We start from the raw sequence: 15,279 nt of genomic DNA, 5'->3' as shown, positions 1-15,279 counted from the left end.
CGCGCGACAGCAGCGGAGAGCGAATGCGAGAGAGCGAGAGCAACAGTGAGCACACAACACGTTTTGCCGGCCGGCAAATCAACGAAGCATAAACGCGAGAGAGCGAGAGCAACATCTAAACATCGCTTACGGTTGCTGTTGCTGCTTTGATGCTTTGATCACTGCTGCTGCTGCTGCTGCTGATGCTGCTCATCTCTGCTGCCGGCGATCTGCTTGCTCAATTAAATCACTGTGGCGTGTGTCGAGAGGTCGCGGGTCAGCTTGTGACCTCCGCTGAACTGGAACTAGTTCGGAGATATGCTGAGACATCTTCTAGGAATTACTTTTGCCAGAAGCTGCAGCTTATCCCTTCGATCTAATGCTCAACAAAACCAGTTCAGTTCAACAGAATTCGCTTGACTTCTAATCAGAATTTCGATTTTATAGAAATCGTTCTTATGCAAATTGAGCTGGTTCAATATGCAAACACCTTACACAAAATATATAAATGAACTATAATAAATATGGATTACAAGTAATTTCAAAAAATTAATAATAGAAAATAATCAAAGATTGAATAGTCTATTTAATTTTAAATATATTAATGATAGAAACATATAGTTTAAGCACTATTTGTATTTTATTGACTTTAGCCTGATATGTTTAATAATAAAAGTCCAATTTTCCAAGACAAATATTATATATGTTTATTAGCATATTTTTATAGTTTTTTATTGTTCAATTGTTATATTTCTAAAGACTGTACTTAATATGAAACAAATTGTTTTCTTTCCATTGATCTATTATAATGAATTATAAAGCACAAATATATTAAAATATACCTGGGTTAAAAAGAATATATATTTAATTAACATTTTTGTTTTTTTTTTATTGTATTTGGGTTGAACATTAGTTTTCTTAAGTAATTGAATAACGAATTTAATATTTCATTATTTTAGTATTAAGTAATTATAATTTTTGGTATATTATAAATTTTTAGTGAAGAACACTGTACTACATTTAATTAATAAATACATTTTTTTGCATAGTTACATTAAAATTTAAAGTATACCAAAATGTATAAAAATAAATGTTCAATATTATTTATTCAATTACCTAAGAAAACTTCGCACATTTCTTGATGAAATTATGCTTCTTTTTTATTATTATTTCTTTGTATATTTGACTTATATATAAATTTATACTATTAACGTTTTTCATTGACTCAAAAAATTTACTCAAGATCAGAAAGATTTCCAACACAATTCTGCTGAATGAAGTAAAACAAAAGTTTCACTTTTTGAACCATTTCCAATTTGGTGTTAATTAATATTGTTTTAAATTTGATAATTCTTTTCATTCGATTAAAAAATAATTAAATGCAAATGTCCATCGTTTAATAAAACTGTTTTTTTTATTTTCTAGTAAAGCCCGCAAGCATTAGAAATTGGTTGACTAATTGAAAATCTTGGCAATCTTCGCAATGGGAACAAGTTTATTATTTCATCGCAAAGGCATTTCAAATGGAAATGGAAATGGGGTGATGAGATGATGATCATGATGATAATCGTTTGTTCCAGATTTTGCTTTGTTTTAGGTAACGCCAAATTCGAAGAATATGAAATAGCAAAGAACCAAAATAAAATACAAAACTTTCCAATAACTTTCTAACACTTTGACCCCGTCACGTTGTTGACCTGGCTGGCGACAATCCGGGCAGCAACTTTCTTCAAGAGTTCGGTACGAGACAAATACACATACACACACACACACACACATTGGCAAGTTACTAATGAGTATTTATGTGTTCTTTTTATGGATTTCCATTAGCATAAGGCAGGCACTTTTTGCAATGCCAGGTCCAAGACACAAGACACAAGACCAAACCCAAGACTTGGGCTTAGCCCAACTCAGTTAATGAACATATTGCGTCCATTGCCTCGTTGTTGCTGCTGCTGCTCACAGTTCACAGTTTTCTTTTGCATAATTTGGTTATTAAAAAATTGGTTTATGTCGCTCATAATAGGCCACAAGTATTTTGAATGCAGATGTGAAGATTCTCACTCCCCAAAACAACGTCGAACGGTAGCCAAGCCAAAAACAAAAAAAAAACAAGTAAGAAAGCTGTAGTCCAGTGTGCTCGACTGTGAGATACCCGGCATCCATATTGAATAAAAGTAAAACAGTGAGGTATTAATTTCAAAGTACACCGAAATAATATACGAAAAATACTAAAGATATACCGAAGGCCATATATGGAATATCGTTGAAATGTTACAGAAATCAAAATATGCCAGATTTTCAGCAAAAGTACATTAGATTAGATTGCAGTGCAGTATTATTTTTAAAATATACCAGACAATATACCGCAAAATATTAAAATATACCATATGCCATATTTGGTACATCGATGAAGTAATATACAAAATATGTCTTTCGGTATATTTTAGCGAAATATACTAAAGAGATCAAAATATACCAGATTCACAGTCAAAGCAGCTATGCAAATATTGCAGTCAGCGCTATTGCCATACAAAATTATTTCAACTTTAATAATTTTCATTCAATTGCAATCAAATATTAAGGAACCATAAATACTAATATATGTTATTATTGTCTATACAAAAATTCGTCTCTAACTTTAAAATTACGTTTGTTATTCGATTTTTCCAGATTTTCGGGGGCGGATGGCAAAATGTGTAAACAAACTTGATCTGTGGACAACATAACTAGTAATGTCGAAAAATAATTATATCTTCACTCTTATAGTTCCTGAAATCTAAGTCTTTATATGGATGGACAGAGAGAAAGACGGACTTGGCTGTATCGTCTCGATTGTTGTCGCTGTCAGAATATATACATTATTCGGTCAGAGATGCCTACTTTTTCCTGTTACGCACATTTCCTGCATGCACAAAGTTATAATACCCTTCTACCCTATGGGTAGCGGGTATAAAAAAAAACGTAACGTTAATTATTGACGTGGCTCTTTGAAAGCAGCAGCGGCCCCTAATAACAGAGGCCAAAACAAAATAGATTAGCACATAAACACAAATAAATCGCAGCTGGTAGCAAGCGAACAAGCGAAGTTGCCCCCATGTGGAAGCCTGGAAGGTGAAAGCAGGAGCAGCCGCCAGACGAAACGATCTGTTCCACACGGGCAACTGGGTGGCAGCTTAGCTTGCCCCATCGTGGATGGTAGATCGTAGATCACTTCGGATCAATCAGATAATTAATGACTAGTAACTATTCATTTCTTAGCGGACTATGAATTCAATTCAATGGCGCATCAATAGACTTTTCTTGCCATTGTTCCATGCAGATACTATTCATAACTGCCGCCGATGTTTATAAATATCTGTTTATTTATGTCGCGAGACGTTATAGAAAGACATTCCAAGAGCGACATAGTTTGGAGTAACGTTAGCTAAACTGTGCTCACAAAACATGCAAAAACATTCATTTAAATAACATCGCATATATATAGCGAAATTGATTCTTTTTAATTTATTTAATTATTCATTCATTTATTATTTATTTTTCTTGTTTTATTTCATATTTATTTGCCTATTCAATTTGCGATACATTTATTCATAAATAGCAGGAGAAAATTAAAATAATAATTCATATTAAAAAATCACTCATAAATATAAATAGATTCTTATATATAAGTTATAATATTTGATAGCATAATTTATAATTTCTAATTATTCTACTAATTGCTTCTTTTTTATTTCTAAGTATTTGATTTATTATTAATTTTCTTATTTATTTTTTTTTTTAAATAGCAGATAGTAATAAGTAATCAGTGTGTTTTAAAATGAATAAGAATATATATTTTTTACAACTAATAGTATTTATAATAATAATTATAAATTTAAATTAAATTTAACATTTAAAGCAACATTTTTTTTCTTATTGTATAACTATGCTGTAATCATAAATTATTTATATTCTATTCAATTATAATTCAAATTAAAATATAAATGGATTTTTACACAAAATTACAAAAATGCAAATTCAAGTATTTGTTATATGAATTATTAATTTAAATAAAATTAAATTGACTACGTTAATTATACTTTTATTATTTAGTATTATATTATATATATATAAATAAAAACTTTTAAAAAATGCTTTGATCATGCGTAAATATAAATAACTTAATCTGTCAAAGTTGATGCAAATTTCTACTATTAACTAAAAATTAAAATAAAATGCATTATTTATATCAAAATTAATTATATTTTGATTTATTTCATTATTGTTATTCTATTAAGTTTTTTTTTATAAATATTGTTTACATTTCTAAACAAAAAATAAAATAAATTTATATATACATATATAGAGTATATATATATATAGAGTATATACATGAAAAAAAATAAATAAATTTGATAAAATAATTTATCGAACTTTAATAAAAAAAAAATAAATAAAAATAATAGAACAATAAGAGAAAAATCTATTCAAAAATTGTTCATGCATTGAAAGGATATGCAAATTAAAAATATTTATAATACTATGTAAACAATGTATTGTTAATAAGTATTGATCGTTTTTCTACTTTTCGTATAATTTATTATCAAAACACTTTTCTATTCTTTAAATTTATTTTTGGATCATTTATCTTCAGCTTTTTTTAAGTCAATAAATCATTTTAATTTCATACGTAGAGCATTCGCATTCTTAAGATTTCTTCAGTATTTTGGAATAACAACTGCTAATCTGCTTAAGTTAGCTTTGGCAGAATAGAAATTAAAGAACAAATGCAAACAAGAAATGGATTCTTTTTAGGAATGGAAATATAAGAGCATTAACTTTACTGACTAACTGAAAATGTGATGAAACAAGATCTTAGGCACAAACTCGACACATCATAATAGCTGAATGTGGTTTGTGATTCCCAACGAATATGCCAAAAAAGAGCAAAAGAATAATAAAATATATCAACTATGTGGGCTGAACTTTGACATGGAGATTGGGATCGGTGGATCGGTGGATCGTCCAGACGGCGGACAATGATAAATACTACGCGAAACGAGAAAAAAGATGTGCGGGAATCTCACTTTTGACCCAAAACCGAAGAACGCTAACAAATTGGTAACTTTCCGATGGCGACGACCTCAAATGCAAATTGAACGCCTTCGACTTCGCTATCAAGTGACAATTTTTTGTAAGTTCTGAAGTTGATTTTTGAGGCTAAGGCAATGCAGCAGCCGGTCAACGACTCGCAGGGATTGCAGGGTAACACACACGAAGTAATCCAGTTCGATCATATGAAGTCACAGCATAAATCAGAGGCGAGGAGATTTGGCTTTTCATTTGCATAGTTTAATAGTCAGACAGAACTCTAAAATGGGTGAAAGATACGAACAGACAGAGAGAGAGAGGGGAGACAGACTCCACGTTTCTGCATTTAGTTCTTGGCGCTAATTTTGTGTGCTTAATTTTTTGTTCGCTTTTGTCATTTTATGATTTCCGTCGAGTGAAAGATACAAATGTATCTCTCAAGTTCTTTTTTTTTCTTATTTCTTTTCAGCCATGGCTGTCTGGCGTTCTATGCCGTATAAAATGTGTTTGCCAGGGCAAATGCTGAACCATTTAATAGACGCTCTCGCCCAGCGACACAACAAATAACACAATAAGCGAGGAGTTTGCCAACGAATTCAAATTAGAGCTGCAAAAATGAAATTGTTCACTCTGCTGTTTGTCGCCCTCGCGCTGTTCGCCCTCATCGATGGTGAGTCTCCCTTCTTATCACTTTCTCCAGTATTCTTTTGTTAACTTGTGCTCCGCTTAGCTCGTCATGTGTCCGGCCATCGTTCCAGGAGTCATCGCTACCAGCAACAGCAACAGCGTGCTCTTGTGGCTAAGCCACATGTGCAACAGAGTCGCGTCTTTCCCGGTGCTGTGGCCATCAAGAAACTGGTGCTGCTGAAGTTCAAAAAAGATCGTGCCGATCTCGCTGATTCTGCTCAAGTCGAAGAACGACAACGAAGCTGAATTGGTGCCCGTCTATCCCACAGATCAGATACCCGAGAACGTGCAATTCATTCCCACACCCAACGGCATCTCTGGCCACAAGGATGTCCAGGCGATCGCCATTCCCAGCGAACTGCACGATCAGCTGCAGATCAATGGACTCTCGAACATTGAGAACATCGAGGCACTGCTGCAGGCCAGCTCGATCAGCGGCGGCGATGGCGTCGAGGGTGATGAGAATGCGGCCAGCGTTGGCAATGCGATTGTTGTGCCCCAGCTCGAGGATGAGCCACTGCAGCAGAACGAGAACGATGACACTCAGCTGCTAGAAGGTGGCGCAGCTCCAGCTCCAGCTCCAATTGCTGCCTCCACGCGTCGTCTCTCCGCTGGCGAGCTGGTCCGTTCCGGTGTCCGCAACTCTGCGCAGCTGCAGCAGACGAGCGTTGAGGAGATTCCCCTTCTGCTCTACTCGGCCACAGATGACGCTGCCCCAGGCCAAGAGGTGTTTGGTGAGCGTCGCTTTGTGGCTGCCACGCCAGCGCGTCGTCGCCACCTTCAGCAATTCTACCACTAAGCCAAGGCTATGACGAACTTTGACACACACACACACACACACATACTCTACTGCTGCTTCAATCTGTGTTCTTACTTTTTATTTTTTTTTGTGTGCTATTTGCTTAGACTGAACTGAATATAAATTAACATTATGAGAAATGACAAAGGCGCGCGATGTGTTGGGCGCTGCTTCCGTCTCTCTTGGGGGGGGTTGGCTCCACACACACACACACACACATACTTATTTCCTCCACTTCGTTCACTCTTCCTCCACTTTCGCTCTGTTGTATTCAAGCCGCGCTTATCACAATCTGACGACTACGTCGACGGCGTTGGCGCAGTGCCTGCAGTTATCAGCTTTGTTGTGCCGCTGACGTGACGTATCCTGTGCCCTTCTTTCTCTCCCCTCCCATGCTCCCTTCCTGTTCCCATTCTGTGCTGTGCTATGCTGTGCTGTGCTGCGCTGTCGTGTTCTTTCCTCTGTTCTCTGTTGTGCCGTGTTGTGTTGTCGTCGTCGTCGTTGGCGGCCAGACATCTAGCGACTCTGTCAGAGACCTGTGTGTGCTTGGGACCCGCTTGTTATAAATTTTCACTGTCCTTACGTGCACACAAAGCGGACAGCTACATACACACATACATCACACACACACACACACACATCATACACTCACATGCTTGCACAAAGGCGGCGACTGGTCGCATTTTGTGTGCTTAACAAAAAAGCACAACAAAGCAGCGAATATCGCTAAAATGGCAAACAACAAAAGCAGCTCAGCAAAAAGCATTCACAACGATCTGCGATTTCTCTATCCCCCAACCGCAACAACAACAACAACAGAAAAATGCATCAATGTTAACTAAATCTATTTCGTTGTCGGCCTTTTATCAAATGTTGCTTCAAGAAAATGTTGCATACTTTGCGGAAAAAGTCAAACAAATTTAAACAGTTGCACGCAGCTGAATTGAAATAGAATCGTTGTGAAATTTAAAGAATAAGAATATTTCTTATAAAAACCAAAGGTTTGCACAATCAAATTTAGCAATCATAAATTAGAAAAGCTGCATAACTATAGCAAGAGAATAAAGACATATAAAACTAATGAAAAAAAATAATAATAAAATATTTAGAGTATTTCTGTTAAATACAAATTTTTAAAACTAAGGATTTGTACTACTAAATTTAGAAATTCGAAATTAGAAAAGTTGCTTAGCTATAGGAAGGAAAAAAAGCATTAAATAAATGTCTCTAATTTAAAGTATTATTTAATTTTTCGAAAATCATAAATTTATTGTTCACTTTTAATAGACACACTTTAATTAGAACTAAGAATGATTTTGAAACTATTTTTCTGTTTCAAGATTTTATTGTAAAAGCGAACAAATTAGTTCGAAAAACAAAATATTAACGAATTTATATATTCTATCATAAACAGAGAAAGTTGCTAAAATCTCCATTTAATAAAAGCAAAGATTATAAAATTTAAATTATTTTCTTTCCATTTAGTTTAAAAAGTTGTAAATATTAATATTCTTATATTCTTTATATATAATATTTACAATAATATTTATATAATACGTATTTTTTTATATGTATACATTTTTTATTTACTTGAGCTGAAATTTACAATCCAAAATACGTATACGTAATATTTTAGAACATAAAAAAAAAAAAAAAAAAAAACGATTTACGATTTCTAATGTTACTAATCTATATAAAACTGTAAGAGATGGTTGTGGAAAAAGGAGATTTGATATTAATCCATGCAGAAGCATTTTGTGGGGAATAATTCCTAAGGGATACTCTATACGAGTAGAGCACATTGTCTAGGCGCTAGCACTTTGTAGAGGCACAATAACTTCATTGCCGCAACCAAAGCCGAAGCTGTCCATATGTGTGCGTGTGTGTGTGTGTGTGTGGCTGCCAAGGGCGAAGGAAGAAAGCACTGAGCCTGGACTTTACACCCCGCTGACTGTGTGTCTGTCTGTCTGTTGTTGTCTTGTTTGGCGCATTTTTTGACAGCACGAGACCCAGAAACAGACACAATGCGCGCTCAGAGATTATGCAAACAAACAGCAAGGGAAAGAGACAGAGAGAGAGAGAGAGTGAGACAGAGTGAAGAGGAGGGTGAAGAGGAGAAGCATATGTAGTTGCCTATGATCTATGTGCTGTCTTAATGCTAGGTGGAAGCGGTGAAAGAGGGGAAAAGTTAACGGCCGTAGTAAGGTGGCGGAATGTAGACGGTGACCCGCTTGTTGTTGTTGCTGTTGTTGTTGCTATTGTTGTTGGTGTTGAAGCGACCACAGGGTGGCGGGCCATAGTAGGTGTAGGTGCAGACGGTGCAGCAGTTAATGGGCACCGCCATCATCATAATCGGGGTATTTTTGGGGGGTAGCATTGGACCCGGCAGCGGATATGGTGGCGGATAGCGAGCTGGCGGTGGCGGTGGCGGAGGTGGTGGTGGAGGGGGAGGAGGGAGCGGTGCTGGTCCAGGTGGTCCGGGTGGACCAGGCGGACCGGGTGGACCAACAGCAACACCAACACCAACTCCAACACCGCCACAGCAGGCGTTGGGCGGAGGTCCAACCACGAAGGTTTCACAGCATTTATTGTCCTGATACGCTTCGAGTGTGCACGGCGAGACGCAGGAGCTAAACAGGCTGCTTATCCAGTCGGTGATCAGGCTAATCGTTCTTCCCTGTCGCTGTCCGGCATCAAATTCACCGAATGACTCGATTGATGTGTTCACACGCGGTTGCAAGTCCTCCAATCGCGACGTTCGATTGAAGTGCAGCTCCTCCAAGTCGGCGCTGAGGTTCGACGATCTGGGACGCCAGCGCTGCAGATGCACCTGTTGCTGCATTCGATAGCGCACTGTGGAAAAGATTGAACCAAAGGAGAGCGAAAGAGAGAGAGATAGAGAGAGAGAATCAGCGCAGTTTCAATGCTGCTGCCTGAAAGTATGCAACAGTTTTTGTGCTGCCAGGGCTACATTTTGCTGTGACTTGAATTGTGCTTAACAACTTTTGTGAAGAGAGTGGAAGATCGATGAATGCGTTCTTTAATAATGTGCTAATTGTCTACGTACATTTTTGTAGAAATCTAAATACTACTTAACCCTCTAGTGCCCATATTCTTGTTGCCTTATCTTGTTATCTTGTTCTACAAAAATTTTGGCTCTTCCACGAATTAAGATTTATACGATAAAAACATTGGACCGTCTAGACCTTATAAAATCAATATTAAGCTAACAACACCTTTTTTTGTTGGTAACATGACAGTATTTTGTTTCCAGCACTGATTTATTCTTCTGATAAAGTGATGACAACTAAAAAATTTAAATTAAAATATCTTGAAATTGTAATTGCTTTTAACTACGTCAATAAATAAGTGAATAATAATAAGTGAATTCGCCTGAAAAATAAATGATGCTATTTACGAAAACATCTATTTGATAAATTGATGCATTAGTATTAATTCTTTAAAAATACTATCTGAAACAATTAGTTAACATCTTATTTCGACTGCTGGAAGGTTATATATCATAAGCCAAAAGATCAGATCATGTTCGAACTGGTTCCATTTGATGATAGATTAGTTCATCTAGATAAAAGCACAGTTGTCAGAGGATTGAAAAGATAAATTAGATAACTAGTCATAGATTTATGGGCAGAATAAATAAATTAGACAGCTAATAACTAACTATTTAATTCAGCTATTCAATTCATAGTGGCTTAACTTAAGGGTTGAGCAATTAAATAACTAATACTTAACAATTACTACACGCAATAACTGAGCTGAATTAGTGTTTTCTGCAAATTAAATTTAAAATTCGAACCCTTTATAAAATTTGCTTAAGTTAATAAGTGATGTGAGAAAATATCTGTAAAGTAACGTACGACTTCTGTCTAAAGCTAATATTTAACAATTTTTCTATAAAAAATCTAAAAATATTCAATTAATATAAACCTAAATTTGGCAGCAACTTATTCTTTTCTAAATACTTCAACAGAAGGTGTGTTTCATATGGAAAAAGATCAAATGCATGTAAAGTGTAACATTGTGAATATCCAAAATATTTCGAAACAAAAAAACACAAACATTAAATAAAAACAGTGCAACATCAAAATTAAAATTAACAAATGCATTTTATTCATGTGCTTAAAGTGATTCGTTGTCGTTAAAAAAAAAAAATAAAATAATTAAAGTAGAGTTCGGGTGACGAGTATAAAAAAAAATAGCTTGAGTGCATTTTAGTGCGGTTAACAGTAGAGTATTAACAGTGAAGGGCTAACAGCACATTGTTAACAGAAATCCGTTAACAGTGAACAGCAAACAGTTAACATTTGAGAGTAGTTAACAGTGAGCAGTTAACATTGACTTTCTTAAGAATGCTGTTCGGATCAAATAGTTAACAGTTTACAGTGGAGTGTTAACATTACAACATTAACAGTGTAGTCTTAACAGTACAGTTGAGAGTAGTTAACAGTTGTCTGCTAACAGTGTGCCGTTAACAGTTGTCCGTTAACACTGAACAGTTAACAGTGGAGAACGAACAGTGAACAGTGAATTTATCGGCCCCAGCCACCGAACCCACCGAATCCGCCAAAGACATTGGAATTGGAATTGGCGCCACCACCGAACTGTCCACCGAACTGTCCGCCATTGGCGCCCGCATTGGCACCAGCTCCATTGCCCTGTCCGCCGGCATTGGCATTGGCATCGGCATTCGCCGACTGACCATTCGTGGCCGTTGCGGTGGCACTGCTGCTAGCGGAGTTCGTCACGGAGCCGTTGGGACCGCGTTGTGAACTAATGTTCGCTGCGGTGTTGGCGGCTGAATTGCCCTGTCCCTGGTTGCCCTGGAAGATGGACTGACTGTTTGCCCCCGAGGTGATCGACTGTTGGTTGCCATCGCGCACCACCTGTGTATCGGTGTTGGCGGTGTTCGTGGAGCTGCCATCGGCATTGTTGTTGGTTGCCGTCGAGCCGCTGTTCGAGCCAATTGTTTCGCGATTGCCGACGATTGTGTGCTGTGTGTTGGCATTCGAGCTGCTCGCCTGTTGCTCTCCGGGGCGGAAGTTCAGCGCTTGCGACTGAGCGCCATTCGTCTGCGAATTGGGGCCATTCTGTTGATTGGTGTTCGCCGAGCTCACCTGACCGCTGCTGCCATCCTGAGCCAGATTGGAGCCAATGCTGCTGCTGCCCGAATTCTGTGAGCCATCCGCATTCTGATTGGCGAAATTGTTGCTCGCCGCCTGCTGATTGAAACCGGGTCCGCCCTGGGCGTTGGCATTGCCCGTCGACTGCACGTGTCCATGTTGCTGCTTCTTGTGTCCCTTCTGCTGGTTGAAATTGGGCTGCTCGTAGCCACCTTCGAAGCCGCCAAAGCCACCACCGCCAAAGCCGCCGCCACCGCCACCAAACTCGCCACCGAAACCACCGCCGCCGCCGCCGAAACCGCCAAAGCCGCCAGGTCGTTCAAACTGACGACGTGGACGCTCCGTGTACTGACCGCCAAAGCCGCCAAAGCCGCCGCCGCCGAAGCCTCCGAAGTTCTGTTGAGGATAGCCGAAGGGCACGAATTGCGCACGACGCTTGGGGCGCGACAGACGCTGACGTTGATAGACAACACGCTGCTGCTGAGGCTGAGGTTGTGGAGTACGACGACGACGGAAGCCGCCAAAGCCGCCAAAGCCGCCAAAGGTTGAACCTTGAGTCGCTGCATTGCCACCGAAGCCGCCGGCATTCGCCGATGTCTGACCGTTGCGTGTGCGTCCATAGGCATTCGAGTTGGACACCGTGTCGCTAACACGCACGCCTCCAAACTGTTGCGTGTTCGTGTTTGAGTTGCTGTTCGAGCCGACGCGCGAACCTCGTCCCTGAGCATTGACCTGCGCCTGTCCCAGCGAGTTGCTGTTCTGTACATTGTTGTCGAGATCAAGGCTCAAGAGTCCGAGACCCAGACGCACATCGCCATCGGCGCCACGCTGCAGCCCAAAGCCCTGACGCAGATTATCGGGGGAGAGCGATGCGCCCAGACCCAAGTTGCCGATGCGGAACTGATCCGCAATGCCCCCGGAGACGGCGCCATTCGCATTGGTGCGTGTGCGTGTTAGCGTGTTGCCCAGCTGAAGGCCGCCGAGATCGAAGTCGCGGGTCGCCGCCTGACTGTCGGCAACCACACGCTGTCCGTTCTGACGGGTTACGGCACGGGAGTTGGAGACACCCTGCGTATACTCAACGTTGTTGCCAAAGTCCACCTGACGTTCATACGAGTTGGTGTTGGCCTTCGAGACGGAACCCTGACGTGGTCCACGCTGTCCGAAGCCCTGTTGTTGTGGTCCGAAGCCCTGTTGTGGTCCATAGTACGGATTGCCAAAGAATTGTGCCTCAACTAGTCGGCGAAAGAGAGACAGGGGAGAGAGAGGGAGAACGTTAGACAGAGAGAACGAAAGGTAAATGGAAAAGTTTTCGCCCAGCTGGCTGGAAACTTTGTTGTTTGTTGCGCGATATTAAAGGTAAACATATCAGAGAGCTTCATGCATTTATAATCTCCCCACAGCAGCAACAGCAACAGCAACAACAGCAACAGCAACTGGCTTGTGGAACTCCTCAAACTTGTTCCATGTCGCATCACTCGCTTCTTTTCCTTATTTGTTTCTTTATTTATTTTTTTTTTGTTCTCTGTGTTTTTTTTCGACTGTTTCTAATTTGAATATCATTAAATTGTGCGCTCTGCTCTTTAGCATTATTATTATTTTTGTAATATTATTTTGCTGCCTTAAGTTTTGCCGCGTCTTTTTCACATTTTCATTATTATCATTTTTTGCGTTTTTTTACTAAACTTTTTAGCTGCTGCCGTGAGACAAATAGAAAACGTATTTAAAAATGAACTGAAATACGCTTTTTTTGAACACTCTCACAAAATTAAGCACATTAAAAAAAAAAACAACAAAATACATTTAAATTTATAAAATACACAAAAATAAATATTTATGTAAGATCAACTGTTTGTAATATCTATATAAAATAATTTATAAAATGCACAACATAAATTAATTGCAGTCACTTTTTGACATCAACTTTAAGGAAAGTTGTTTTTGATTAAAAGAAACATCAACTTTGTTGAAAGATTTTGTACTTAAAACACAATCAAAATAATGGCAGGCACTTTTTAATATTAATTTTAGGAAAAGTTTTTTCATTTTAAATAAACAAAAATTAAATAATTGCGACTGTTTGTTGTTAAAATCCATCAACTTAAATAAGAATTATTGGATTTTTAACATAAATTTCAAAGAGATTTTAGAAATCATAAAAAGAATAATTCCTTCAATCATCAATAACGAAAGTGTTATTTAATTTTAAATAAAATAAAATATTAGCAACCAATATTTTTAACAATAACTTGAAGAAGAGTTGCAGAATTTAACATCAATTTTTTTTTAATTTTTAATATGAAAAAAAATTAAAATAATTTGAAACCATTTTTGAGCAACATTTTTGGACTTTGAAATAAAAAATGATAAAATATTTGAAACGATTTCTCAACGAGCGCTTTTGAAGTTTAAAATAAATAAAAATTGAAATATTTGCATTAGAATTTTTAGAATTTGAAATACCAGAAAAAAAGTAAAGAAATAAAACTGAATTGCAAATAAGACTTTTTGTGATTAAGTCTGAGAAACGGCATTAAAATGTTCAGCATAAATTGTGATACATTTTGAAAAGGACTTCAGCTGAAGCTATTTTTGCAGTTGATGCACAGCGCATTCACAATGTTCGACCGGAAACGGAAACGGAAACAAATGATGTGCGTGTAATAACACTTGACTCTTTTGAGCGACGGTTAAATGTGCGATTGTGACTGAGAAAGAGAGAAAGAGCTTTGTGTGTCCTTGCGGCTGTGGCATCATTATCCTTTTTGCACGGCTGCTGCGCTTTTTGTTGTCACTGCAGTTGTCCATTTTGGAATTTTGTCAATATGCGTTGCACGTAGGCGCAAAATCCAGCGATAATTTTACAATTATTGCTGTAATATCAAAGGCCTAAAAGTGCGCGATGTGTGTGTGTGTGTGTGTTTGTGTGTGTCTCATTATCCTATCTAGCCAGTGTGCGTGTGTGTGTGTGTCTGTGTGTTGCTATTGTTGGGGCATATAAAAATATTTACCTTGTGGTTGACAAACTGCCAGCCAGCACACAATTAATCCAGCAAATGCGTGTCGCATCCTCATCCTGTGTATCTTTGTATCTGCGTATCTGTGTATCTACAATATCCGTTGTATCTCAGTATCGCTGATATTTTACCGTTACCGCTACCGTTAACGTTGCGAAAACAGCGCACGCAATGAGCGCGTTTTTGGCCGCTGGCGACTTTTATCGTCCGCTGTTTTGTTGGCTCGTCTTCTCTTTTTTTTCCCGTTTTTGGTGTTGTCCACTTTTTGTTTTTGCTCTTCTTTTTTGGTTTTTTTTTGCGTTGAACACGCGCGTGTGCTTTGCGTTAAGCGCTCGGTGGCGTTCTAAAGCCCTCGCTGCTGTTGTAATCAAGCTTTAAACCAAACAATAATTAACGCCGCTTTATTGATTAGCTTCTGAGTTGAAGCGACGGCGACGCCGACTGCAGCAGCGACGTCGACGTCGATAATTATTAAGTATTTTATTCAGTTCTTTTTGTTTATTTATTTCGAGAAGAAGAAATTGAATTTCGTACAGGTTTTGTTTGTTTCTTCGTTTGCGGCCTGCGAATTCTCGTCTAACTT

General features: G+C 38.2%; 2 protein-coding genes across 2 annotated transcripts; one reads left to right on the top strand and one right to left on the bottom strand.

The window, feature by feature from the left end:
- The first annotated feature begins 5,601 nt into the window (after positions 1 to 5,601).
- Positions 5,602 to 6,625, top strand: LOC133849157 (uncharacterized). Its single transcript, XM_062285063.1, is given in 3 exon segments — positions 5,602 to 5,722; positions 5,783 to 5,925; positions 5,927 to 6,625. Coding segments are annotated over 3 exon segments (810 nt in total). The 5' UTR covers positions 5,602 to 5,667; the 3' UTR covers positions 6,539 to 6,625.
- A 4,351-nt stretch (positions 6,626 to 10,976) lies between these two features.
- On the bottom strand, positions 10,977 to 15,048 carry LOC133847505 (uncharacterized transmembrane protein DDB_G0289901). Its single transcript, XM_062282608.1, has 2 exons — positions 14,691 to 15,048; positions 10,977 to 12,914 (listed from the first exon to the last, which is right to left on the bottom strand). The coding sequence occupies exons 1-2, from the start codon at positions 14,752 to 14,754 to the stop codon at positions 11,089 to 11,091; spliced, it is 1,890 nt and encodes a 629-aa protein (XP_062138592.1). The 5' UTR covers positions 14,755 to 15,048; the 3' UTR covers positions 10,977 to 11,088.
- Between the last annotated feature and the right edge of the window lie 231 nt (positions 15,049 to 15,279).

This window comes from Drosophila sulfurigaster, chromosome X (genome assembly GCF_023558435.1).
Source record: "Drosophila sulfurigaster albostrigata strain 15112-1811.04 chromosome X, ASM2355843v2, whole genome shotgun sequence".
Lineage (NCBI taxonomy): Eukaryota > Metazoa > Arthropoda > Insecta > Diptera > Drosophilidae > Drosophila > Drosophila sulfurigaster.
The sequence above is the reverse complement of the archived record's forward strand: the minus strand, read 5'-3'. Positions and strand labels throughout refer to the sequence as shown.